Source organism: Tachysurus vachellii, chromosome 1 (assembly GCF_030014155.1).
Source record: "Tachysurus vachellii isolate PV-2020 chromosome 1, HZAU_Pvac_v1, whole genome shotgun sequence".
Taxonomy (NCBI): Eukaryota; Metazoa; Chordata; class Actinopteri; order Siluriformes; family Bagridae; genus Tachysurus; species Tachysurus vachellii.
The window spans coordinates 28,085,024-28,110,267 of record NC_083460.1 but is presented as its reverse complement, the minus strand read 5'-3'; the positions used below and the strand labels follow the sequence as shown (position 1 = coordinate 28,110,267).

Genomic DNA, 25,244 nt, shown 5'->3' with positions numbered 1-25,244 from the left:
TCTAACTATATACCTGTCTCTCTTGTCTTTGCACATTGGGTGTCTGTATACATTTTCACTGTCACTGCTTGTCACTTGGAAGCTAATTATATTTGAAATGAATGTTGTATATTTGAATAACATAGACGTTACACTGGCCGAACTCAGCATTAAGCCAGTCACAGTCAGCTGCCATGCTCATGTTCATGAAGTAAAGTGCAGAGATGTGGAGTAGAGTTAAATGGAGCCATAACAGAAGACATCAAAGGTAATGAGGTAAGTGTATCTAAAGGGCTTTTTTTTGTTCTACTAAAACTGCTATAAGGGGTACGGGGGCTTAGCGGTTAGTACATTTTGCTTTGCACTTTCCGGGTCCGAAGTTTTCTCCCCAGTCCAAATATATGCAATATAGGCTGGTTGGTATCTCTAAACTGTCTATGGTGTGTGATGGCTTGTCATCCCTGGGATAGGCTTTCTGTAACCCTGTGTATGATAAGCGGTACAAAAAATGGGTGGGTGGATGGATGGATGGATGGATGGATGGATGGATGGAAGAAATCTGTCTTAGCTATTAGCCTGCTTAATTAGAAGTAGGCTGGATGGATGGATCATATAAGCAGAACATAAAGAAATATAAGGGGGGCATGGTGGCTTAGTGGTTAGCACGTTCGCCTCACACCTCCAGGGTCGGGATTCGATTCCCGCCTCCACCTTGTGTGTGTGGAGTTTGCATGTTCTCCCCGTGCCTCGGGGGTTTCCTCCGGGTACTCCGGTTTCCTCCCCCGGTCCAAAGACATGCATGGTAGGTTGATTGGCATCTCTGGAAAATTGTCCCTAGCATGTGATTGTGTGAGTGAATGAGTGTCTGTGTGTGCCCTGCGATGGGTTGGCTCTCCGTCCAGGGTGTCTCCTGCCTTGATGCCCGATGACGCCTGAGATAGGCACAGGCTCCCCGTGACCCGAGGTAGTTCGGATAAGCGGTAGAAGATGAATGAATGAATGAATAAAGAAATATAGTGGAAGTATACAATTTACCTATATATACCACAAATTAGAACTCAACTTGTTTAACCACACAAAACACTGAAAAAGTAGATAAATATGCCTCTCTTTTCCCATGCAAACATTTGGGTCCCTAGCAACCAAGGCATCAGTTTAATGCTTAAAGCACTACTTAAAAGTAAAACCCTTTCACTTTACTTTTTTGTGTTTCTTCTTGTGGGAATTCAGTCCTTACAGTATGCACAGATCTAAAGCTTCTTGGCAAGCTTTGAAAATAGTTGCACATCTCATATTCATAACTGTATATTAAGGCACTTTTCGATCCAAATACTCGACGTAAATAATGTATTCGTACGTAGGTACATCCTGAATAGGCAGATATCCGTGCAGTTTGGATATCTAATGACTAAACAAGGAAGGTGTGCAAGAGTTGTTCTTATGAGAGGGCAGGTTTACTCAGACCCCTGGAGAACAAACTGGTAAAGATCTTTCCTGCCATGTTTCTGCAGAAGTGTGAAGTTGGAGCAGTTCTTCTGATCAAGTGTGACACACAGACACAAAATAAAAAGAAAAAATAAAACGCCTGTGGTGAGGGGAAAAATACGAACCTGAAAACAGACTCACACAATAAAACATGCCATTTAAGTATGCATATACAAAACCACAGCAGGATCTGTAAATGTCTGATCTCAGCTTGCCCCACAATCAGACCACTGAACGCAAACATGGTGCATGGTGTGCTTCAAAATAACATCAGAGAGCAGTGGTGCTGGATGTTTTGCGCAGGATGAAAATAGAAAACTCGATGTTTTCCAGGTATATAGTATTCAGAAAAGAGATTAAAAAAAAGAGGTTATCAATGTATCAGCCACAATATAAAGGCATATTTGAAGCTATAGCACCCAAGTTCACCCTGTCTTTTAAGAATAATCGCATCTGACATTTTAACAATAAGAAATAAGCATAGAAAGTGAACTACTTTTACCTACTTACAATAATGCGATAATAACATGACTCCGATAAGCAGGCAGACTAGCTCCCTGCGTAAAGTCAGCAAATCTTTGAAGCACTTCAAAAAATAAGAAGACAAGGTCTCTGTGGGTCTCAGTGTCGAGCAGCACAAGCAGTGCTTTGTGTGTAACAACTGAAATAACACATCGAGCTACAGAATTGGCAGATCTGTAAACCAGGAAGTGATGAAATGTCAGGCCATGTTTCACTAGCCATTTGAACGATTTGACATACAGGTGAAATACAAACATTACTACAGAGATATAAAGTTTGAAATCTGGTATGAATCAAAATATAATGCGCTAGAAAGGTAAACCAAATATTTGGGTGGTATTTAAAAAAAATTCCAAAATATACTGAAATAATCCTACATAAACATCTATAAAGGTGTATTCTAATCATTTATGAATCAAAGACTGCTTTCTCTTTATTGACATTAAACTGACATAACAACTTATTCAAGCGACAGACATGCGTCGACTATTGTGTAGCCGAGTTACTGTTACTACCCTGAAAAGTATTACACAATTAAACAGTTTTAAGTGTTTTACTCCTCTTACATTACAGCAATTTGCCAAGGATTCCAGTTTTTATTTATTAATTTTTTAACAAATGTCAGTTTTTTGGTGATTTTTAACCAATATAGTTGCAATGAATGGTGTGGAACATCCACAAGACAAAATCCTCTTACCATTTACATTGTAGTAGCTAAAAACAATTCTGAAAAGTCTTTCATTTTTTTTTATTTTCCTGAAGTTAAAAAGATAGACAAAACAGAGAGCACAAAACTCTCATGAAGTCTTCAACACTCAATGAAAACCTTACATTTCTATAGTGCTGACACTGGAGACTGCTTCCATAAACGTCTCTTCACCATAATCATAATACTTGTTAAGTAACAGTTTATTTTCTCTATTTATTGTTAGGCATTGATAACACAATTATCAATTGTCAATTATCAATGGGGGAAGTTGTTGCCTAATGGTTAGAGAGTCAGACTCCTAACCCTAAGGTTGTGGGTTCGAGTCTCTCAGTCGGCCACGACCGAGGTGCCCTTGAGCAAGGCACGGCACCCCCCAACTGCTCCCCGGGTGCTGCAGCACCAATAGCTGCCCACTGCTCCGGGTGTGTGTTCACGGTGTGTGTGTGTGTTCACTGCTGTGTGTGCACTTTGGATGGGTTAAATGCAGAGAACAAATTCTGAGTATGGGTCACCATACTTAGCCGTATGTCACGTCACTATTATAAAGGAGCATCCACTATACAAGACCCTGTGAATGAGCTGTTACTATAGCTTAACAATATTATATTAGAACAAGTGCATTATTATAAACTTTCATTTGAATTATGTCAGAATTATTGTCAGAGCTACTGTTATGAAAAAAAATTAATCAACACCCTCTGAGTGGAGAACTTATCAGAGTTGTATTCTCTGGCTCATACGTGAGTGGAATGCGTCACAACACAATCCAGCCATCAAATGTGTATCTGATTTGACTTGAGTGTCATATGCACCCAGGTTATAATGACATAACAGATAATAGCCTTTATAAATGTTTATGGTAATTGTCATGAAAGGTTTATCCAGGTGTCATGTAGCTCTAAAAACACCCCCCTTAAGTAACGTGTTGTCATTCTAGCTAAACACTGCAAGGTGATGACACACTACAAATCACACTGGATATGAATTATACAAGAAGACACTGACAAACACAGGTAAATGATGTCTCTATCCAAGACACAACCATAGGACACTTCAGAGCACTGTTATTTATTTTGACACGCCCAACCAAAAGTGACCAATGGCAATCAAAGCTTTCCTGCTTTCTATGGTCCTAAGAATAATGCATTTGTCATGCATAATGGAAGAACAAATTACAGATCATTTTCTCCCTCCCCAGCTACCAGCCATTGAGCCTGTGTGCACATGACAACCAATTTTAGTCTCAGAAATGCCAACCTAGCGAGGCTCTTGGCAATTATACTTTATAATGATTCTTTCAAACAAAAGAAAGGAGATCTGAGTCCTGAGCTGGAAGAGTTCCTCGGTAAAACAGTGTGTTTGTAGGAGAAGAAGGAAGCGGAAGCAGGAGTACGGGGGTGTGCGAACTAAACAGTATCAAACCTCATGTCAGACTTAAAGGGTTGTCATGGGTCTTAATAGCTGACGATAGAGACCATGACAGTATTTAGAAAGTTGAGGATTTACATTAGTCAGAGATCATCTTTAGACAAATGTACAAGGTACAGTATGGATGTGCTCAATGCTATGTAAGGAATTGTTACCTAAAGTCACTCATGATTAACTGAGAACTTTTCTCTTTTTTTCTTTTGAATTTAACATAACAATCATGTAAATTGGGGGCTTTAATGAGGCTTGTGCAAGAAAGAAAGAAAGAAAAAAAGACAGATGCAAAACCATTCCCACAACCTCCTTGAGAGTTCATTTACCTAGATGCTATTCAGAGCTGAGATTGAACTGATGTTGCTTAAACAGTCCGTTTCTTGGAAGATTTTAGCTGACCTCAAGCTGTTTTTTTGCCTCCATAAACCAATTATTGAGTAGTGTCCATAGAAAAAGCAGTGAATAGCTGATACAAGAAGAAGGGACACCAAGATCAACAGTACGCCCTGTAATTGAGGGCATTTCTCCAAACAGATTTTATCTCACAGCCCATCTTAAGACAAAAGCCTTTGCTGCATCTTTCGGTCAACCCCTATTATAACTGCTTTCAGATAAATGACCACGCAGTGAGCTCATCAATGGCAAGCCTTCGCCTTCTATCGGGTTTTATCATCAATAATGATTTCATTAGTGCTTTTGTAGAGAGAACACTACAGAATTTGAATGAGTACAAAAAAATTCAGCAACCTTAATATAAGCAATTCATCTTCCTGATCTTTTATATATACTGCATGTACTTTGAGCCTATGTATACATCTGAAGTAAATTAATAGGTCTTTTGAGAATCACAAACACACATACTCTCTCTCTCTCTCTCTCTCTCTCTCTCTCTCTCTCTCTCTCTCTCTCTCTCTATATATATATATATATATATATATATATATATATATATATATATATATATAAATGATAAATATATATATGATAAATACATACATCACACTTGCATATAAAAAAATTTCCATTTTTTTAACCCCTTGCATATTTGGCATGACACTAAACAATAAGACCAGATTCCCAAATCCTTTCTTTCTGCTATCTAACCACAATTTTTTCTATCTGCAGTAAACTTGAAATATTCTCTGCTGGCATAAAGACATAAAAATACCTGTGCAGTATATAACCTTTCCCAGTAAGGGTTGATGTACCATTAAGAGCACGGTTTAAATATGTAAATATGCATGCATTCACTGAACATGGAGTAATTTATCATCACACTCCACCTATACTGGCAAAAAGAAAAGCATAACATAGCAGCTACTGCTCTCATCATTATACATGTACAGGTTTACCTCAGCGCAATGACTCATGAATAATCCCTCTTCCTGCCAGGTCAAGCAGAGGTACAGCCTCTGCCCCAAACAATTCTAGAAGGCTCAGACCTATGACTTGTTTCTCCCTGAATACAGTTTGCTATCAACATTGTGAAGAATAAAAGCTTAAGTGTGCAGCAGTCATGCCAGTCCAACTGGGCTTTTCATTCACTTTGAAGTTCAGGAGAAGAAAAATAATGAAAGACTTGACCTTCATCATGGTTTTTTTAGTTTGGTATTCCTTGGTGTTTCTTTGCCTCTGGGCTTTGACGCAAAGACATTATCCAAAAAACTATTCACTGTCTAAGCCTCTTTTAAAAAAAAAAAAAAAAAAAACACCATGCTTTAAAAATGGAAATGAAAAAGCCCGATCAATAACAAAAACGACATCAATATAATAATGAACCTGATAATGGACTTGAATGGAGCTCTACATCAGCTGCTATTCAGATTGCTTACCCTTAAGCCTAAGTCATCCTCTCCATACATCTAAAGCTGCCATTTCATTCCCTGTGAAATACTTAATGAGATACTGGGTGAGTTGAAGGGATCTGGCTACAGGTTTAAGAAAGAGAAAGAAATGTATAAGCCTCTAGAGTTCTTCAGTTGGTCCCTCTGGGGGATTATTTAAAGGTTAATGGTGCTATGTGGAATGCTGTAACAGTGGGTTTACCCATCAGAGAGGGGTTTTATAGACAGAACCTGTAGGGAATACTTATTCTAAGAGAGCTTCTTAATGAATTAAGGAGTAAGTAGTATAAAAGAGGGATCTGTGAAGCATTGACAGGGTGTCCGGGATGGATGGACGGACAGACGGACGGACTTACTTACTTGTTTATTTATTTAGCAAACATTGGGGAAAATTAGAAAACACTTTATGGGTCCAAGCACCAAAGTCAACTCAACCCTAATGAAAGCTCAGAAAAAGAAATCTCCATCGCTCCAAAAAAGTATGATTTAAAATGAAACTGTAAAATCTATTGAAAAGATTGAAATGAAAGTGTTATCATCTCAAGTATTATTGTTTTAAGTAAAATTTAAACAATGTGTTTGGAATAAACCCATACTGAGTGGGTCTGTTCCATTTATTTTACAGGTAGTTCCTTATATTATGTTAATAAATGTTCGAGAACCCTTGGGCTATAATGCCGTAACTAGCCATCTAATTTGTTTTTATTAACGGAACAATAATTTACAAAGCCGCTTTACATATCGTCTAAAGTCCAAGTCAGAATTCATGACTGATATATACTTGAATTGAATACTGCCCATCCTGCTAAAATTCCCTGCCCTCCACATGGAATTCTTACTGTTTTCATTCTCAGGTTGTTCTTCATAAATTATTACGTGTCCTAAATCATGATGGACTTCAGAAACTTGGAGTTGTTTAAGTCAGTCATCCATAGGCTCATGGAGACTACCAAGTCGACCTTCGACAACTATAACACACCATACAGTCACATCAAGAACATCTAGCTCTTCTGTAGTTTCCTGTTGATGTTTTTACATGCAGCCAGTCCATGCATGTTGTGCTCTTTCTTATTGAAATGGGGAAAATAAAATGTTCTAAGCAGTTTTTGGCTTTAAAACAACAAGCATTACAAAAAACACCCTGCATTTGTGTTCCGTTTGTTTTTCATCATTTCAGATTCATTCTGGGGCTAAAATTAACAAACGACATTGAATGGCCCGCACACGCATCAGTAATTACCTATTGGTTTGCTTGTATCACGAGAGTGAGCCTGATGTACCTCTAATGTGGCTCATTACATAAAAATATTAAGAGGCAAAAATACACAAATGATGAATAAGGTTCCAGTTTACACCTAAAGCAGAGAATAGCTATTGCCGACGAGTTAATAAGGCACAAAAATAAAAGGACAAAAACTGAAGCTAGCACTTTTGAGTATGCTTAAGCATAAATCAGGTTATTAAGCGAAGATAATTTCCCCATCCAGCAGCTTTCATATCTCAGTTTTGCATTAAACATACTCTATACTCTTCTTTTAACTCGAATATAAATTCCCTAGAAGCTGGTGATCCTTGCTTATCTTGCATCTTGCTCATCTTGCATCATCTTCCTGCTAAAAGTGACCCATAAATGTAAAATCAAGTCTGAGTTTTTGGAGCTCCTTTAACAGTATTAAGGCTCTCCATATATGACAAGTATGATTAAACACCTGCCTGAGTGATATAGATTACTCCAAAGGTAAGGACACAAAGCTAATCTACTCTAAACACACTGCACCTTACATGTGTGGTTTTTACCTCAGGGCAGCTGAGGACTCCATAACCACAGTCAGTTCAAGCAATGGTAGACTTCCCAACTTGAGCACGTCTCACATGCTGATCTAACTTTCTAGGAAAGCGCCGACCTCTGACTTCGTCTCGCCGAGTTCTTATCGACATTGTGAAGAATAAAAGCACAAGTCACGCCAGTCCAACTGTGCATTCAGCTCACTTTGAAGTTCAGAAGAGAAAAAATATGAAAAGACTTGGCCTTCATTGTAGGTTTTTCTACTCGGTATTCCTTGGTGTTTCTTTGCCTCTGGGTTTTGACACGAGGACATTATCCAGAGAAGTGTTCACTGTCTGAGCCTTTGAGAGATGGGATCACCATGCCTACTAAAGCTGCCTTCAACTGCACTGTACTGTGAAGGAGAATTAAAAAGGCTAAAATATAATATATAACAAGCGCTAACATAATTAACCTGATAATAATCACCTATAATTTAACAGCTAAGATTTGTATGCAACACAATGTTGAGATGTTTTAATCATAAACTAATTTTTAGGGTGTTTTATTTAAAGCTATTCAACATGCATTTCGATTAACAGCCACACAGAGAATAAAATTTCCAGCTCCAATGCTTTTAGTCTAAATATACATCGGTGTGTCCTATTCCACTTATAAGGATGTACCAAATTTGTAAAATGCATCTGTGACGCACAGGGAGGTTTTTCCCCTTCCTGCTTATCCCCAGTCTCAACAGCCTCTGTAAATGAGTCCAGTTCAGTTGCATAGAGCTGAAAAGTACAACTAATTTAACTCTAAATTAGCTGAGAGGGATTGGATAGCGACATGCAACCCGTGGCTTTGAACACACTCAGTCACACATCGCCGATCACAACAGTATTCACTATGCCATTGTGCAAGACTTTTATTAATTTTTTTTTTGTTTAGCAAAGCAAATAAATAACTGAGGGGATAAAAAAAAAAAAAAAAAACACTATCACATAAAATGCCCTAACTTATACCAAGTGATATGAAAAGTGTTAATCGACCAAGAAAAGGACCGTCTTATAAAAAATAAAATAAAAAATAATAAAAAGCTTTTCCCAGCATAATGTGTACAGACAACTGTAGAATTGTTTGTTTTTTTGCAATAACAAGGTACATTTCACCTGTATTCTTTAGCCTCTGCACCACTGCTCTTTTCACCAGCTTGACTAGTTCAGCTACCCCTAGAATACTCCAGTGACTACGAAGATTTAAGTTTTGCTTTGCTCAATGTGGTTGTTCTTCACCATCAGTCAGTTAATTACAACCTTCCCAAGTCAAGCATATTAATTTTACGATTACAAAATGTGTCTCCCAACGCATATATCTTATGATTCATTTTATAATTATGTAAAAAATGTATATGTCAGTCGTAAAAAATTAATGGGGGACAGCAGCAAGCTTGTTAAATAGTCTTAAAAACATCTTTGATGGCTTAAATGTGTTCTCATCTAGAGCTGTTACATTATCACCTGAAATACTGTGTAAAAAAAAAATCAAGACGATGACAGAGTGTGGAAACACCATTTTTTTGTTAGAATTTTTTGAATTATAACTGATGAGTAATTTTTTAATTAAAAAAAGAAAACACCCCTGGCTTATACATTCTTATTAAATCATACAACTAAACCTCTACCCCACGACTGCATGATGAAGATACTCTCTATGGCCAAATACATGGTCTATTGTTGAAAACAAGCAGTGAGCAAATCAACAAAATCAAATGTGTGGAATTCATGGACTCTGACACTCATGAAGACAGTCAGGTTCCGAAACTAGAAAAAAAAAAATGTATACTTGATTAAAAAGTCTTCAAACATTCAGTTGTCATCTGCTAATGTCATGGCAAACACAACAGTTCTATGATAGACTGGGAAACGTCTTGCTCTTCTTTCTTGATAAATTAAAAGTAACTGGTTGCAACAGAAGAGCTGCTACTGAAGCCCCAGTGGTTTATGATCTATGAGCAGTGTTTTTCAAATAGTTATTGATTGGTTGATATATTGGTTCAATCTATAGCTATACATTTGCTGTGTCTGCATCTGGCTCTCAGTCCTCTATGTATGCATGCTGACCCTAGATAAAAATGAATTCCGATATACTGATATTCCAAAAGGTGTGTGACACAAGGACAAGGCAGAACAAGGAAAAATGACTGCATTTAACATTTGGGAAACTGTCTGCAAAACTGTTTGCAATCCCAGAACTGGGGCCCAGTCATTTGCTACATCCGTCTTTTATTGGAAACGAATAAATGAAGTGTCAAACATAAAAGCAATTCCCAAAAATCATTACATTTAAAAAGACAACATGTAACTACAATACAGTAAGAAAGGGAAAAGTTATGAAACAGGGCTAAATGTTTGTACAAGTTTGGAAGGCCACTACAGTGACTTAAAATGTGACATTCAAGAAATAAGAGAAACAATCATAGCAATGACACCACAAATGAAAAAAGGACCATATTTACACATAAATACAAACAAAGGGAAAGTTATAAGATCGACATATACTATATATATATATAAATGATTTATTCTAGAGAATAAATACAAACGCTGTGAGCAGCTCCACTTTTTTTGCCTGTTCAAATTAAAACAAATCAGGAAAACAGGAAAATACTAATACAATATGTGAAACTTGAGCAATGGTTTTACTACAAAGACTTCCCATAGTTTCGCTATTCATAACCTATTTATATAAAATACTCAGTTGTGTAGCTTTATAAAAGCTGGAAAGTGGCTGATAGGCTTTCTCATATTACATTAAGAAATACTTTCATTGGTTAATAAATGTGAAAATCTATTTCTATTTTTTTTTCTAGGGAAAAAAAAAAGTCTGAATGTGTCAGTTATTAACATTTCTCTGTTAGTTGAAAGTGCCCAAAATATAATGACTAACACTGGAAAAACACAAATTAAAAAATGATCCTTCATTTGGAAGTGAAAGTAGTGTAGTGATCTGAGCAGCACTGTACCACTGAAGTTCTTTAACGTTGTTGTCAGAGAGCAGGGAAAACGGGTTCGATCAGACGAATCAGATCAGGTGAGTGGTTGACCGGCTAAAGGTGTGGTACTTCCTCTCAAATGCAGACGACAGATTGATCATCGATGGCGAGTGTACAGCCTGGAATAAATGAGAGAGAAGATGCATACAGAGTTGGGAGAAGAAGAAGAAAAAAAGAAAAAAAAAAACGACAACATGTTTAGCATCAGCAAGTTTCTGGATGTATGAATTCTCCAGGAAGTCTGACATCTGGTATGGCTTGTTATGAAGAACCATATTGTGAAGCTGAGAGGAGCGTGTCTCTGAGATGTTCAGGGAGTATTCTTCACTAGTCATGTCCAATTAACTCCAAGTACTGTTCAGTTTGGGTGGTGGAAAAGCTGTAATCTTCCTGAAGAAGTGACCATTTCACACCATTTCCATTACAGTGATTCCAGGAAAGAGTTTCAGCCATTTAGCATAGCAGGATTTAGCATAATTTAAAATTGTGATGCTTCACAAACTTCACAATATGCCATTATATTGCATGATAAATATAGTTTGAAATGTTTTAGTTCTTGAGTGTAGAGTGGAATATTACAGTTATATAATTATCTGAACCGTGTTAGTAAATGACATGGGGTGTTACAATTGAATATACGGTGGCCTGAGAAAAGCCTAAACATAGTGAAACTGACATCTTCTCAAAGTCCTGAAATATCACAAGTACTTTACTATAACTCCAAGTGTTTAGGCTCAAAAGGAAAAAAAAACTGCATTTAAAGATACTGTTACAATTCTGATTAAGAGGTAATAAATAAGAAATATGAACATGATAACATCATCTATTTTATACCTGCTTTTGATTATAGCCTACAGCTTTAGCTGCATACATTAAACTGGCTACCTACTTAATCTGATTTTTGCAGAAATTCTAAACATGGATAATACCAGGTAATATGTAAAAAAAAAATCCCATAATTAAAAATTAAAATAGTTACGGGTAATTAAAAAACCACACGCATCCTGTTTCTCTTCTTTACAGTACTATTGCTAGTCTTTGCTGAAGCAACTAAGGTAAAACCTAACCTGGTTAGTGTTACAGATTAATCTTACATACAAGATTGAACATTTATATCTCACCCTATGTACTTAAGTTCTGATTATATCCAAATGACCTGCCAAACTATGTAAAAGGAGATAAACCCATTTTTGATCAAATGTTTTCACCATTTACGGCTGTTACAGTGACATGCGACAGGTTCTCCCAGACCACCAGATCATACAGTGAGTAACGAGCATAATCAGAGGTTTCTTGAATGAATAAATAAGTAAATAAATAAGCCGTTTTTAGATTTATGAATGACCAATGAGTAAATTGTGTATTAGTGTCACATGATGATAAACTGCTCCATTAGTATGCTCACGCAGAGACTAACGCTGCATTCTTTCTTACAATCCCACATGAAAATGAGAGAGTGAGAGAGGTTAAGCAGGAACATGACCCCAGTTTATTCCCCTTACTCTGACCATGTCTGTTGCTATAACCAACAGGCAGAACCCATTACCCACATGCCCACACACACACACACTTTTTTTTTTGTCAAGCTTCTAACACCCGAGAGAGTGACTGAAACCTAAGGTGGCAGTGCGTTTTCATGCCAGACCTGTGAGACGATTGATGACCAATCAAAATCCAGTTACTTGAAAAAAGTATCATGACTGGAATGCTGTGCTTTGGCAAGAAGTCAGTCAGTAATCTACCCATTTAAAAAAACAAACAAAATAAATAATTGAGATGTGGGGGAGGCTTCATATCACTGCATGATTATGTCCATTTTAATAGTCCAAACCGAGCATCTTCACACCAGGTTTTGTGGAATGCTAACATTTACATTTGTACGTCCAAGTTCCGTTATACATGATGTGATGTTTGGCACATTAATGGTTTTTGCTGAATTTTACATATGAACTTTTTTTTGTGTGTCTTCTCTATAGGTTAGGCTGCATTCTCAAGGGTCTACTGGTGTTTGGCACCATAAATGGTGCATGATGCATTTATGAGCTAGTCAATGATATTGTTTCATTCACTTCAGGCTTCACTGTCTTAAGGTTTTAGAGAATCTGCCTCAGAAATTGTCAGTGCCTCAGCTTCTGATTATATACAAGCCCTACTGAGAACTTCTCAAATTGTATTAGGTATGATCCTGTTCAACTGCTATTTAAATCTCCTTCCAAGATTTTAATCTACAATTTATTAAAATTTGCATTAGCTCTTTGTAAATTAATTAATGTTACACAAGCTTTTTGCTTATGTAACTAAACATTATGCTTACATTTAACCTAGCCTTAAGTTTATGCAGGTAAATAAATGTCAAACATAAGTGTGCATGTAATATTTGTGTTGTTTAGTAAAAGAACATTTAACATTTCAGACTATTCTAAGCAATGAGTAATAAATACATAATTCTATTCTGTGTTTAAGTACTTCAATACAAAAATGACTCAAAATGGTCAATGCTGTCCAATCGAACAACTGCCACTGTTTGCATAAACAGTCATTACGTGGAGTTGTTGCTGTTGATTGTTTTGTGGTGCATAAATTATCTAGTAATTCCCAAGCCACTCGAGCTACAATTAGATTGAATCCCAACTTAGGCCCAGCTGGTCTTACCGGCTCCTGCACTCTAAAAGTACTTAAATCCGAACAACCAAAATACACCTACGGCAAGATGCACAGCTACAGTCCTAGGCAGTAGAAGCCCAGTGATTTTCCTGTTCTAACACACCAAATAAATAAATCTGTTCACTAGGTGTTTGTGAACAAGGAAATCACCAAAAGCAATCGTCCAGGACTAGAACTGTGCACCTCGGACCTAGTGAGTTAGTAAGTGCAACCGCTTTCCCAAAGGTTAAACATTAGTGAATGAGGGAGCCAGAGGTGTGCTGTGCTCACATCATTTGGACACCTAGAGTAGAGTCTCTCTGCGGGGGGAGCCAGGGGCTCGGCGCTGCTCCAAGGAAACCGCAAGCTCCCGGTATGGCCTCGTGCCCTGCAGAGCGGATGGACATGCTTGCTGCGTGGGCACTTTGAGATGGGTCTCTGCAGGAGCAGGCTGGTTAGTGTTCTCTGGGCAGCATGGGCTGCGTACACACACGGCCACCCTGGGCCGAGGCGCATTGTCCAGAGAATTGGAGCGCTGTACTACAGCATTTTTACTGCAACCACTCAGACTGAAAGTGGAGGCTGAGCGAGCCATCTGCACTCACACACCGGCATGTGTAAACACACACAGGCACACAGACACAAACACACACAGATTAGGCTGGTACATTACAGCAAAGTGACAACTTGTTCTTTAAACAGAGGTGTCCAAATGTTTGCAGTACAGCTGCTGAAATAAATAAGGTCTGGCAAAGTATTTAGCCTGATGTATAAATTCAAACAAAAACAAAAAGGCACTTATAATATTTAGCCTGAAAGGCAACAGTATCCGTTTAATTACTCCAGAAAGAGATATGGAAAAATGAAAACACTGAAAGCCAGAAAGACCCTACAGGACAAATCACAAATCGCAAATAAAAACACTGAAGCTGTGAGATGGAACAAGTAGAACATCAGCTTCATTAGATTCAGACCAGATGCAATGCCCTTAACTATGCAAGACTGAACTTATTTTCATCTCAGCATGCTAGTGGTACACAGTGGTATACAGCATACATGACGCCTGGATCACAAAATATCATTAGTTACAGAGTAATTACAGAGTATCATTTGAAAAGCCTAAGTAAATCCCCGGCAGCATAAGGGTGCACAATGCATTGTTCAACAATGGGCACAATATCAGACAGAAAAATATATAGGCATTTTCTATAAAGATATAGCAAACGTTTTTTTATTGTGATCTGGGAACATTACAGATCATGGCATCAGTGGATTCAAATTCAAGTATGCCTTTCCCAGTGTATTTGCGACTTTCTCTCAGACAAGTATATAATTGAGATCTTTCAAAATATGTAGTTGAAATTGTTGCATTAATTTACTACTGCAGCATTCCTTTGTTCTAGTTGTTGTTGAGCTGCAGCTAATTGGAGAACCGGTGTCTACCATAGGTGCTTGGATTTAGATAATAGCCCTGTGAGTGTACAGTGAGATGACATTTTCCTGATAATATAGAGCAAGACATCTCCATAATACAACAGATGTATTCATCAGATAGAACATCTTAGTAATACAAAAGAGCTAAGACACACTATCCACATCTGAAACTGTGCACTAAAGACACTAAAGAACCTTATTATCCTCTTAAGAGTCATCAGATCTGCAGCTTAAGAAGCAGCTTGGGAATAACCTTGAATTTTGGGTGCAGCTAATTAAGTTTAACTAACATTAAATAGTAATGGCTAACAAAATGTAACCAATTATGACGAGCTAGTTAGCTAGTTAAATGATTATATTGACATTATCCTCTTTTAACCAAGTTTCTAATGTTATATATTGTTTTTCCAACCTTGAAAAACAGTCAGCATGTCACTGGCTACAGTGTGAACTAAGCAGGCTTTCACACTGGCAGCTTAGTCTGAAAAAGAGCACAGGTCTCATGATAATTTGGTAATGTGAAAGCTGTCATGCAGACCGGGATTGGGCAGTGCAGTGTGGTTCTGGACCCAAGACTACCAGTAGGTGCTGTCCTGAGTTTGTATGCAGTGGAACTATGCCATGATTCCTATGAATGTGAAAGCAGCTCGTACTTGGGTCCACAGTAGTTTAAGTAAAGTAACGTGTTGCAATTGGCTTAAACTCATGAGCATAAGTTTCCACAACACGTGTGTGCCAAGAGCAGCACAGGAACTTTTGCAGGTCATCAAAATAATACTAAATATACACACACACACACACACATCAATATATTTAGTTATGATGAGTTGCACGGAGTTCTCCATTTGTGTTTGTGTAAGGCGATGTGTGTAATGATGTAAGACGAATGCAAATGCACTGGGATTTGGTAGAATCAAATTAATCTGAAACCAGACCGATGTCTGGTGCCAAAAACAATCACATCCAGATTAGGACCTCAGCAAACCTGCCCATTGTAAAAACCACCTACGAGATGAGAAGTTCTGTCCTTGCATAAAACGTAAAAGATAGAGTCCGGTTAGTGCCTATTTTCTCACAATCTGTTTTCCTGCACTGTTCACCAGTGGTCACTATATGGTTAGACATTGTTTTGCTCAGCTTCATCAATGTTTCCACAATGCAGCATGCTTTTAAACCTGACATGATCATTTATCACCACAAACATGCTAATTACACCACTTGGTAAAAACAGTCATCCAACTATTTCAGCATTCAAACCATTTGTGTATTTTATTATACAATAAGTAATACATTTGGTCAAAGTGACTGGCTCAAAACTCGTTTCACTGCTGGTAAGTTACCATTACCACCTTCCAGTTTTTGGCCTATGTTTATAAGGTGAACATCCTCACCATTACCCAAGCCTAATTGAATTACTAATTAGTTCATTTTAACTGAAGGTAAACCTCTGACACAGTTGGGATTTATTCATAATTGACCTGGTATTGCAGGCTTCTGGCCAAAATGAATTACATCCTTTAATCACTAAATCACAATAGCCAACAACATTGGAACCTGTGCAACAACACTGAAATCTTTATAGCACAGAATACATTTTGAAATCAGATTAATTCTTCATGCTTATCACCTTCTGCAGGCTTGGTTGCAAGCCAGAGATCAAAAACCCCTGTATATACCTGGAGATCTACTTTCTTACAGAATTCAGTCCCAGACCTAATCCAACAGACCTGCTTCACATAATCAGTTTACTCGATTAGGCGGATCAGCTCTGGTGGATTTGGGCTGAAACCAGATTTTATACAAAAGGTAGATCTGCTTCAACATGGTTGGTGATTACTGGTACAGACAAACATATTAGGTTTAAAATAAATAAATAAATAAATAAATAAATAATCTAGCTGAATACCTGTAATGTTTAATAAAAGTGTGTAAAAAAAGCTTGCCCAACATTTTATTAGATATGGATCTGCATTAAATGCTGCATACATGGTCCAATTCATCATATGGTTACTTTGGATAAAAACACTGAACTTTCGCTATATTAAATATGAATAAAAATGAGATAGAAAAGAAACAAAGGGGAAAAAAAGCAAGAAAGACTCACGGCCAGTGTAGAGCTGCTAGTCATCCGAGTCATATGATCAAGGCCTGGGCCAGGGCTCTTGTCATCTGGGGTACTGCTGGCCATGAAAGCTCTCTGGATTACACGCTTTGGGGTTTTGGTGAAAGAGAATGCCCTGGTTACCTGAAAATGGACGCAATCATTACTGCACCCAACTTGTACACTTCAAATAGTCTGGAAATTCATGAGGAAAATATTAAAAAATTAACACAATACATAGTGGTATTCAACTAAATTTGGGTCATATTACAAAAAAAAAAATGACTTGTTTACAGAATGTACAATTAAGCAACGAACATGATGGAGCATTAACACTAGGCACATTTTATAACAATTAATAATAAGTTCATGTCTTTAAATAAGAATGTGATTTTGTTTCATAGATATGTTTCACATTACCAATCTGGACTTCTGATGAGAAGTCTGAGAAGATGAGGCACATCTCTCTTCTGAACCTTAAACATTGTCACTTACCGTTTTTTTCCCCATTGAAAATGATTAAAAATAAATTCAATTAAACTAAAGTAAATTCAATTGTAAATTAGGAAATTAAAAAAAAGCTGTGTCTTTAGCCTTTAGCCAGTAACTGAGCTGCCATCAGTTAAATATTTTACATACAGGAGTGAAGAATCACATCTGCTATAGAAAATCAGAGTGACTGAAAACTGAAACCTATATATTTTATTAGATTTGTTTGTAAACTCTGTTGGTCCACTGAAACACACTGTTGGTTTCAAATCTGGAACCATTTGATGATCTGGCTACAGACATTTAAACTATGGTGTCAAGGATGAAATGTGTTTCAGATCCCCATCTTTACTCTGCCATTCAGTGAACATGTGTGTGTGGGCGCATTGCATACAACACCCACAGTGCTGTCCCCACCCCTACCTTCTTTGATGTCTTTTTGATGGCCCTGGAGGCTCGACTCAGCGTGCTATCCATGTCCTTCGTGCTCACTTGAAGGGTGTCAGGATCAGTGCGCTGAATTAGGTCTTCCTGTTTTAAAATAGAATAAAATATAAATCCATTCTGCAGGCAAAATACAAAGAATCAGACATCTTGGTCAGGAGAGAAAGAGAGAGAGGGAGAGAGAGAATGCTGAAAGGAGGTGTGCATCGCCACCTTGTGGTGGACCCAGTGCCTGTAGGCTGGCAAGACAGACGTTCACCTGCAGGGCTTAGTGGTACTTGTTCTTTAATTATAAAGGCAAATATATACATCTGTCTGGCTGGAGCCAATTACACGTGCTGTTTGGCAGGCCTGGGCCTGCACTCATGCGTCAGAGCAAGAGACCTGTGGTGCTGTAGAATAGAGATAAAGCCATCTGCCTCCGAGGTGTAAAGTTCAAGCACAATTCCACTTCTAATTACATTAATCTGTCTTCCAGCCTAACCACGCTGGACAATCTAATAGGATTAACTGCCACAAAAAAGGCCCGCACATGCCACCTAATTTGTTGCTGTAATAAAACAAAGTGAGGCTTAATAAAATAAATAATTATGCTAGAGGCCTTGTCGGCCTCCAGAAGTAGGGAGCCAAGGAAAATTCCACGAGGGGGTAGAGCACTCACCGCGTCAGCTCTGCAGATGGTGTTTGCCACTTGACGGCAAAGAGTCTTGAGCCAGGTCGACTTGAGTGCGTCTTCAGCAGCAAGCTGGAAACTAAACAGGAGGTTCTCTTGCTCAGTAGGAGGCCTCACAACCAGGGCAAAGGCGTTCTGACAGTCTGTAACCAGAATGCACACCCACACAGACAGAGTTTAGAAAACACAAGCAGGAATTGATTTGGTGGAAAGTTACATTTTCAGTCAAATTCTGACTGAAGCCACACCTCAAAATTATGCAAAGACTGATGAATTCATTTAGACTGTGTGAATTGATTGGTTTGATGGTGGTTAGCTCACAGCCTGAGGTAGCTATAGAAACCAGAGATTTTCTACTAAGCAAATGCATCCGAGCTCTAACCACATCTCAAGGTGACCATACTATTTTAAAATGAAGGCAGCATCTAGCATTAGAAAGAATACTTATAGTAAATCTTACCGGTTTGATACAATCTCTGATTTGAAATTACTATACAATCGCAGGACATTTAAAATGGTAGACAATTTAGTCAATTATTTAGCATGTTTGATTAGAGTTTAGAGGTCAAAGGATGACATGTGGGATAAATGTTTAGCTGGCTGCAGTGGAGTGAGAGCATGATGAACACTGTTTTGACCACACACTCATGTCTTCTTGTACTTTGTAACAGTTTTTGTTTGGGAACCATGAGTTCACTTATGGTTAATTTATGTCATTGTTTCATTTATATTTGGTTTCTGCAAGACAAATTAATTTCAACCATGTAGATGAAGGAGGCGAGTGTGCGTACCTAATCCACACCAGGCTCTTACACTTTCTCCGGCAAATAGTACAAATGGTCGTCTGCCCTATATTTACGAATTCATATTTTTATGTCAAAAATATTCTGCTTGTTAAGTGTTACAAAAAGCTCAACGATTCCATCTCTGCTTTTGAAATAGTGAGGACTCTTTTTACAGCATCTTTTCAAAGGCTTTGGCAGAAATACAATTTGAGGGGCACGCTCCTACCCTTAGACAGTTTTCTTTTAGTCGCATTTCCACAGTGACGGTAACCAACACCATAACAAAACATTAAAGCAGGCTCACCCCACATTTACTATGAATGTCAAGCATTGGACTATAAAGTCTCTTACAATGGGACATGTGAGTTTTGTAGAGCTGTGAGCTTACCCTCGGTGTCACGCAGGTCCAGTACCCTACGGATCTGAGACAGGGGCATGAGGGTGATGTGCTTGAGCTGAGCAGGTGGCCGTGTTTGCCCCAGAGGACTCTTAAAGGTGCTGATCACCTTATGCCTTTTCCTGGCAATCTGGGGATGCACACATACAAGCAATAAATTACCTCCTGCATGTGCTTATGTCCAGACTCTATACAGTGGGGGTATGTGCATGCACATGGAAACTGTCCTGTGTGTGCGCGTGATTCATTGATCAGTGCTGTTCGGAAGCTAAACGCCCAAGCTCATTAGGTACCCTTTAATCCTACAGCATGGGGCTGGAGTAAAAGATGCGTTGTGATGTACAGCAACAGATATGAATACAGAGGAATTCATCAATGAATAATTGAGCAGATGGAGCCCCAGAGCTCCCTTCTCTCATTAACAGGCTAGACCTAAAGCTGCGCAAACAGGACAGCCACAGCAGACGTAAGCCCCCCTCCCCCACCAATCAAACACAAACCCATGCTAATCAGGAAACAGGGAGTAGCCGCGTCAGCAAGCACAGACTGCATATGCATTAATTAGGCACCTTGTTTTTTTTTTTTCTCCAAAACTCTCACCATGAACTCAGAGTGCTTGTGAAGTATATGTAATTGGGATAAGAAAAAAGCAGAGTGGGTGGAATGGGTGTTTGAAGGGAAGTGAGAGGAGGAGCTGACTCAATAGGGCACTGCAAACGAGGTCAATAAACTTAAAGGATATTGTGTGAATGTAATGGCTGGTTGTGCTGGGGGGAGGAGGGAGGGGGGGGAATCAGTAAGTTGGAAGTTAAAAAGCAATCCGCTGGTTAACAAGTCATTGAGAAGAACATCCATCAGAACACTGCTGTGAAAAGTACGAGCTACGATATGCATATAAAAACGAAAGAACAGATGGTTAACGTGTACATTATAGCCTGTAAACCAGAGCCAAGACTTCCCTTGTCTTGTACTTCTAAAAATACTTCCACACGAGGGAAAATGTGATTTTATCATGTAAATTATATAACAACTTTGCAGAGGCGATATAAAAGATATATTTCTTAATGAGAGCAAGTGTGAACATGCCTCCAGGCAGTCGTTGAAGAGAAACAGAGTGACATGTTCGCCGCGGTCACAGGGATTGTCTCCTAGAGCTATGGTCTCCACTCTGTGCACCAAACTCCGATGAGATGATAAAAGATTGGCCTGCAAAACACACACCCCCACACACATTATTCAAGCTTCGACACCAAGCTCCTGCAACGGCATCATCATATGCATATCGAGAAGAAAGCGAGCAGGGACTTGCTTCTTCACAACTTATTTTTAATGATTCACGCTCTCTCCGATAGATGCCAAACAAATCTACATTAATACATTTTGCGCAGACCTCAAAAGAAGAAAGGAGCAAGATTATCACGTTGCCTGCACAAGATGCAAAGCTTTTACAAATCCTGACTGAAAAAGAAGAACATAAAGGGAGCGTGCTGCTTAATTAAGTGAAATAAACAGTGATGCAAGCTTGACTGAGCTGAGGATAGGCGTGATTCACTGGCACTGTTATTTAGAGATTAGCGGATCATCACTATGAATAGAACTCGGGTGAGTAAACACAAGCAACTTACAGGACAGCCATCCACTTCATAAACCACATCAAAGATCTGCTTCTGGCCTTCCGTCTTTCTCTTGTCTTCGTTTATATGGCTGGGTGGAAAAGAGAGAAAAAAAAAGAAAAAAAAAAGATCTAGGGCATGGTCTTTGACCATTAAAATATGCAAGTGATGAGAATATTATATGAAATGGAGTTAAATAATTTAACTCACGTCATAACTTCTTTGAGGGACTCTATGGCCTTTTCCAGAGTGACTTTATCAGGATTATCATCAGAGGTATGCTTTTTAATATCTGAAATAGTACAGTGTGGCAAATGAAAAAGAAAGGTTATGGGGACAGATTTCCATAATTACATGAAGAGATACAGCCAGAATGTGGCCTCGGGTGTAGAATACTTAAATATTTAAAGCGCTCAAAATATCTGTCTCTAATCAATGTCTTTAAATTCACAAGGAACTGATCAGCAGAAGGCAAGGCAACCAGTTACTGATGGAGAAGCATGAATGATTACTGAAGTGTATATGTGTGTGTGTGTGTGTGCATGCACGCGCGTGTTTGATTATGACTCACCATTGAGTAAGAGAGCCACGCTAGGCAGTCTCTGAACAGGACGTATCATCAGCTCCACCAACGTCTGCCGCCCGCACTCAGGTTTAGCCTGATTGATCTAGACAAAGGTTTGGAGGGAAACCGGGAAAACAAGACATTCAGAGATGCAGGTGGCCTTATTGTTCCATATTTATTTGCAAACGAGCATTATTGCCAGAGATAGAGACTAATGTTATCAGCAAATTGAATTTAAAACTTTGCCTTTTAAACATTACTACAATACACTTTTAAGAGAGATTGTTGTTTTTTTATTATGAGAATTGTCAGAACATTAGCATTACACAAAAAGATAAATGCCTGTGCAAAGTCAGCACGCCTAAATAAATAAATACACAAACAAACAAATTAATTAATTAAAAAATAAATAAATAAACAAGGGCCAAATGATTTCAATTCAAAAGTCAACAAGGGGGCATCTGGAGCACTGTGCTCAATTAATCAATCAGTAAATCACTAAAGAAAGCAAGCACTAAGTAGAAAAGCAGCAGATGCATTCAATATTCTATTGAAGTGAGATCTACTTAAACATTTTATTAACAGCATTCGTTTTCTTTTAAGGTATGTTAGCTCTAGCTAGTATTACATGAGCCTAACAGGACAGATACTACAGTGAGGGGTTTGCAGATTTTAACATTTTATTACAATCAAATGTGAAAGTAAAGAAAAAGCTGATGTTTTATAATAGTATAAGTGCATCTTCAACTGCAACCAAGTCTGTGGCCTGTCTAGCACATCACAGCGGTGACCACCACAGCAGTGTTTCTCATCTTACTTTCGAACACGTGCGTCTGTGAACACTTCTAATTTGCACAAAACAGGGAGGTGCTCACTTTTATCTACCAGGTCTGACCTTTCCATCTCATTTTTATTTGATGAGGAAAATATCTTTAGATTTGAAAGGTGAATTATTTAGTTTCATTTAGTCCATCATGACTAAAGGTCAAGGACACAGGTTTTCAGTCTTAGTTCTCAACATAATTAACACTACAAATACCCTGCACACGTGTACACACACACAGAGACAAACACACAGACACAGACAAACACAGACAGACAGACACACAAAATACCTTTAGGAATGCATGAAATCTTGGCTTCTGCTTCTCACACTTCACAATCGTCTCCTTGCTCATCTCAAAGAAGTTGACGAAAGGCGGGTAAGCTTTCACCAGCTCTCCCGACTGACAAAGGAAAAAGGACGAGGTGTTACAAAGCAACCAGACAGTGGCCATCACAGTAGTGACAAAAGATCAAAACTCCATCACACTCACATATTTTAAAATGATGTCACCGACACTCTTGTCTTCTGACCAGTTCATCACCAGCTCCTCTAGATCGGCCTGCTCAAAAGACATTCATCAGCATTAATAGCTGCTCCTGATGAATCACCCACCATACACTTTCAATCACAGGTTCAAACAAGTCAATACCCACCTTTATTCTGGTGTGCACATCATAAATGTCTGGGATGCTGCCAAAGATGGTCTTAATCTCTTCCTGAGCCAGGATGGGGCCTCCGACCTGCCCTTCTTTCTCCAGTGGATATTTGAAAAGCTGAAATAGCAGACAGACACAGAAGACTTGTATCTAAATACAGACTCAAAACTCTAAAGCTTAATCAAAGTATCAGAGTGTGTTGTTTACGGTTTATTTGTGTGTGATATTTTAACTGATGGTCACAGACAGATAGGGGGTGGATTTGTCATGTTCTGATGTTGTCATGGCAGCTGATCCCTAAACACACTATCTTAATGAGTGTTCCTAGGAGTGTGTTCATATATATGTGTGTGTGTGTGTGTGTGTGACACTCTAAGGGGCACAGGTGTTTGGATGTAGAGTAGAGCTCTGCTGCCCACTGTAACACGAATCTAATTCATTTTCTCCCCCACTGGTTTGGAGCACTGGTACAGCCTGATAAGACCACAGACAGGAGCTGTGGATTGCCTTGCTCTCTCTTCTCTGTGTGTGTGTGTGTGTGTGTGTGTGTGAGAGAGAGAGAGAGACCTGCAGAACTGTAGCCAGGATATCCACATAGTTGCTCTCAGTCTGGTACAGTTCCTTGGACACCTGCCATCTTGCTGACTGCTTGGGCAGGACAGGTGTGGAGCTTTTGGAGGGTTTGGAGTTCTCTGAAATGGATGGGCAGACACAGGTGAGCACTAAGATAATCTCTCCTGACACAATTTCCCACTCACTCTGGATTTTTCTCAAATATATATTTCAGGTTGAACTGGTGCAATAAACTCACAAAAGAAGTAGAAAAGTCAAGAAAAGCCAAAGTGAATGAATGCAATTGATATTTGGATTTCACTACATCAAGTAAACTTTGTTCGGCATCAGATTTTAAAATGCAATGCTTTTCACAGTTCTGCACTGCAGGGTGTCCACAGATACCCTCAAGTTACACTGATGCTTTCAGTACCACTTCAAACTTGTAGTGAAGGTGTACCAAACATATATGTGGCCTAAACTATGCTTGTGTAAATCTGAATAAAATTAATTTGGAAAATGTCAATCGTACAACTCGCTAATTTTCCTACCTAGGTCAATCTGACTTTACCTGATTACCATGACTGCTTTCCACACACATACAGTGTGAACCCTTTAGAAATTTCTATATTTCTGCATAAATCTGATGATCTTTTGGGTCATATTTATGTAGAAAAACTGAAATTTCTAAAGGGTTCACAAACCTCCAGACTCCTTAGAGGAGTCAAGTGAGAGCTCCAAGTGCATGTGCTCAGGGAGTCTGTCCTGCTCTGTGGCTTGCTGTGGGATGCTGATACAGTGAAAGGGCCGTTCTCTGCCTGTCCTACTCCTCCTCTCCTTTTCCCGTTCACTCCTCCTCTTCACAGGCTTCTTCTGTCTACGCCTGCCTGCCACGCTACACTCTGAAACAATAAACCAGCCTCACACGCTCACCCTGAGCCTACACTGCTTCTCTTTCACACACCACAAGAGCTGTCAAAAAGAATTTCACTGTGTGAATACTATTCCAGTTTCTATATTAATAAATTCAAAAATAAAAAACACATTCGAAATTTTTAAAATCACATGTTTGTATAAATGTACATCTATAAAAGTAGTGTGCATAAATTTGCCACTTAGGTGTTAGAGTTACATTAAATTAATGATGCATTTTTTTTTATTAAATATAAATAAGGCACAGTACACAATGTCAGCAGTGAACTGTTTTTTTTCCAAGGAACTGAAGCAGATGCTATTCTGTATTTAGGCTCATTGATAACGGTTAAATAGGGAAAAATCCTATGTAATG

The 25,244-nt window shown here is 38.6% G+C and overlaps 1 protein-coding gene across 5 annotated transcripts in view; it reads right to left on the bottom strand.

Annotated features, from left to right (window-relative positions):
• Positions 1-9,258: 9,258 nt before the first annotated feature.
• ect2 (epithelial cell transforming 2) overlaps positions 9,259-25,244 on the bottom strand; it is a 31,240-nt gene continuing 15,254 nt past the window's right edge. For 2 of the 5 annotated variants that reach the window (XM_060881403.1, XM_060881413.1), the window contains 15 exons: positions 24,661-24,858; positions 23,972-24,096; positions 23,402-23,521; positions 23,239-23,307; positions 23,038-23,148; positions 21,929-22,025; positions 21,568-21,649; positions 21,370-21,448; positions 20,831-20,950; positions 19,736-19,874; positions 18,551-18,705; positions 17,869-17,976; positions 16,960-17,100; positions 13,713-14,016; positions 9,259-10,897 (listed from right to left, as the gene is read on the bottom strand). In XM_060881403.1, coding sequence (XP_060737386.1) covers positions 13,726-14,016; positions 16,960-17,100; positions 17,869-17,976; positions 18,551-18,705; positions 19,736-19,874; positions 20,831-20,950; positions 21,370-21,448; positions 21,568-21,649; positions 21,929-22,025; positions 23,038-23,148; positions 23,239-23,307; positions 23,402-23,521; positions 23,972-24,096; positions 24,661-24,858 — 1,835 coding nt within the window. In that variant the 3' untranslated portion in view covers positions 9,259-10,897; positions 13,713-13,725. The remainder of the gene's footprint in view (positions 10,898-13,712; positions 14,017-16,959; positions 17,101-17,868; positions 17,977-18,550; positions 18,706-19,735; positions 19,875-20,830; positions 20,951-21,369; positions 21,449-21,567; positions 21,650-21,928; positions 22,026-23,037; positions 23,149-23,238; positions 23,308-23,401; positions 23,522-23,971; positions 24,097-24,660; positions 24,859-25,244) is intronic. The other 3 variants (XM_060881431.1, XM_060881422.1, XM_060881437.1) reach the window with 3 other exon arrangements.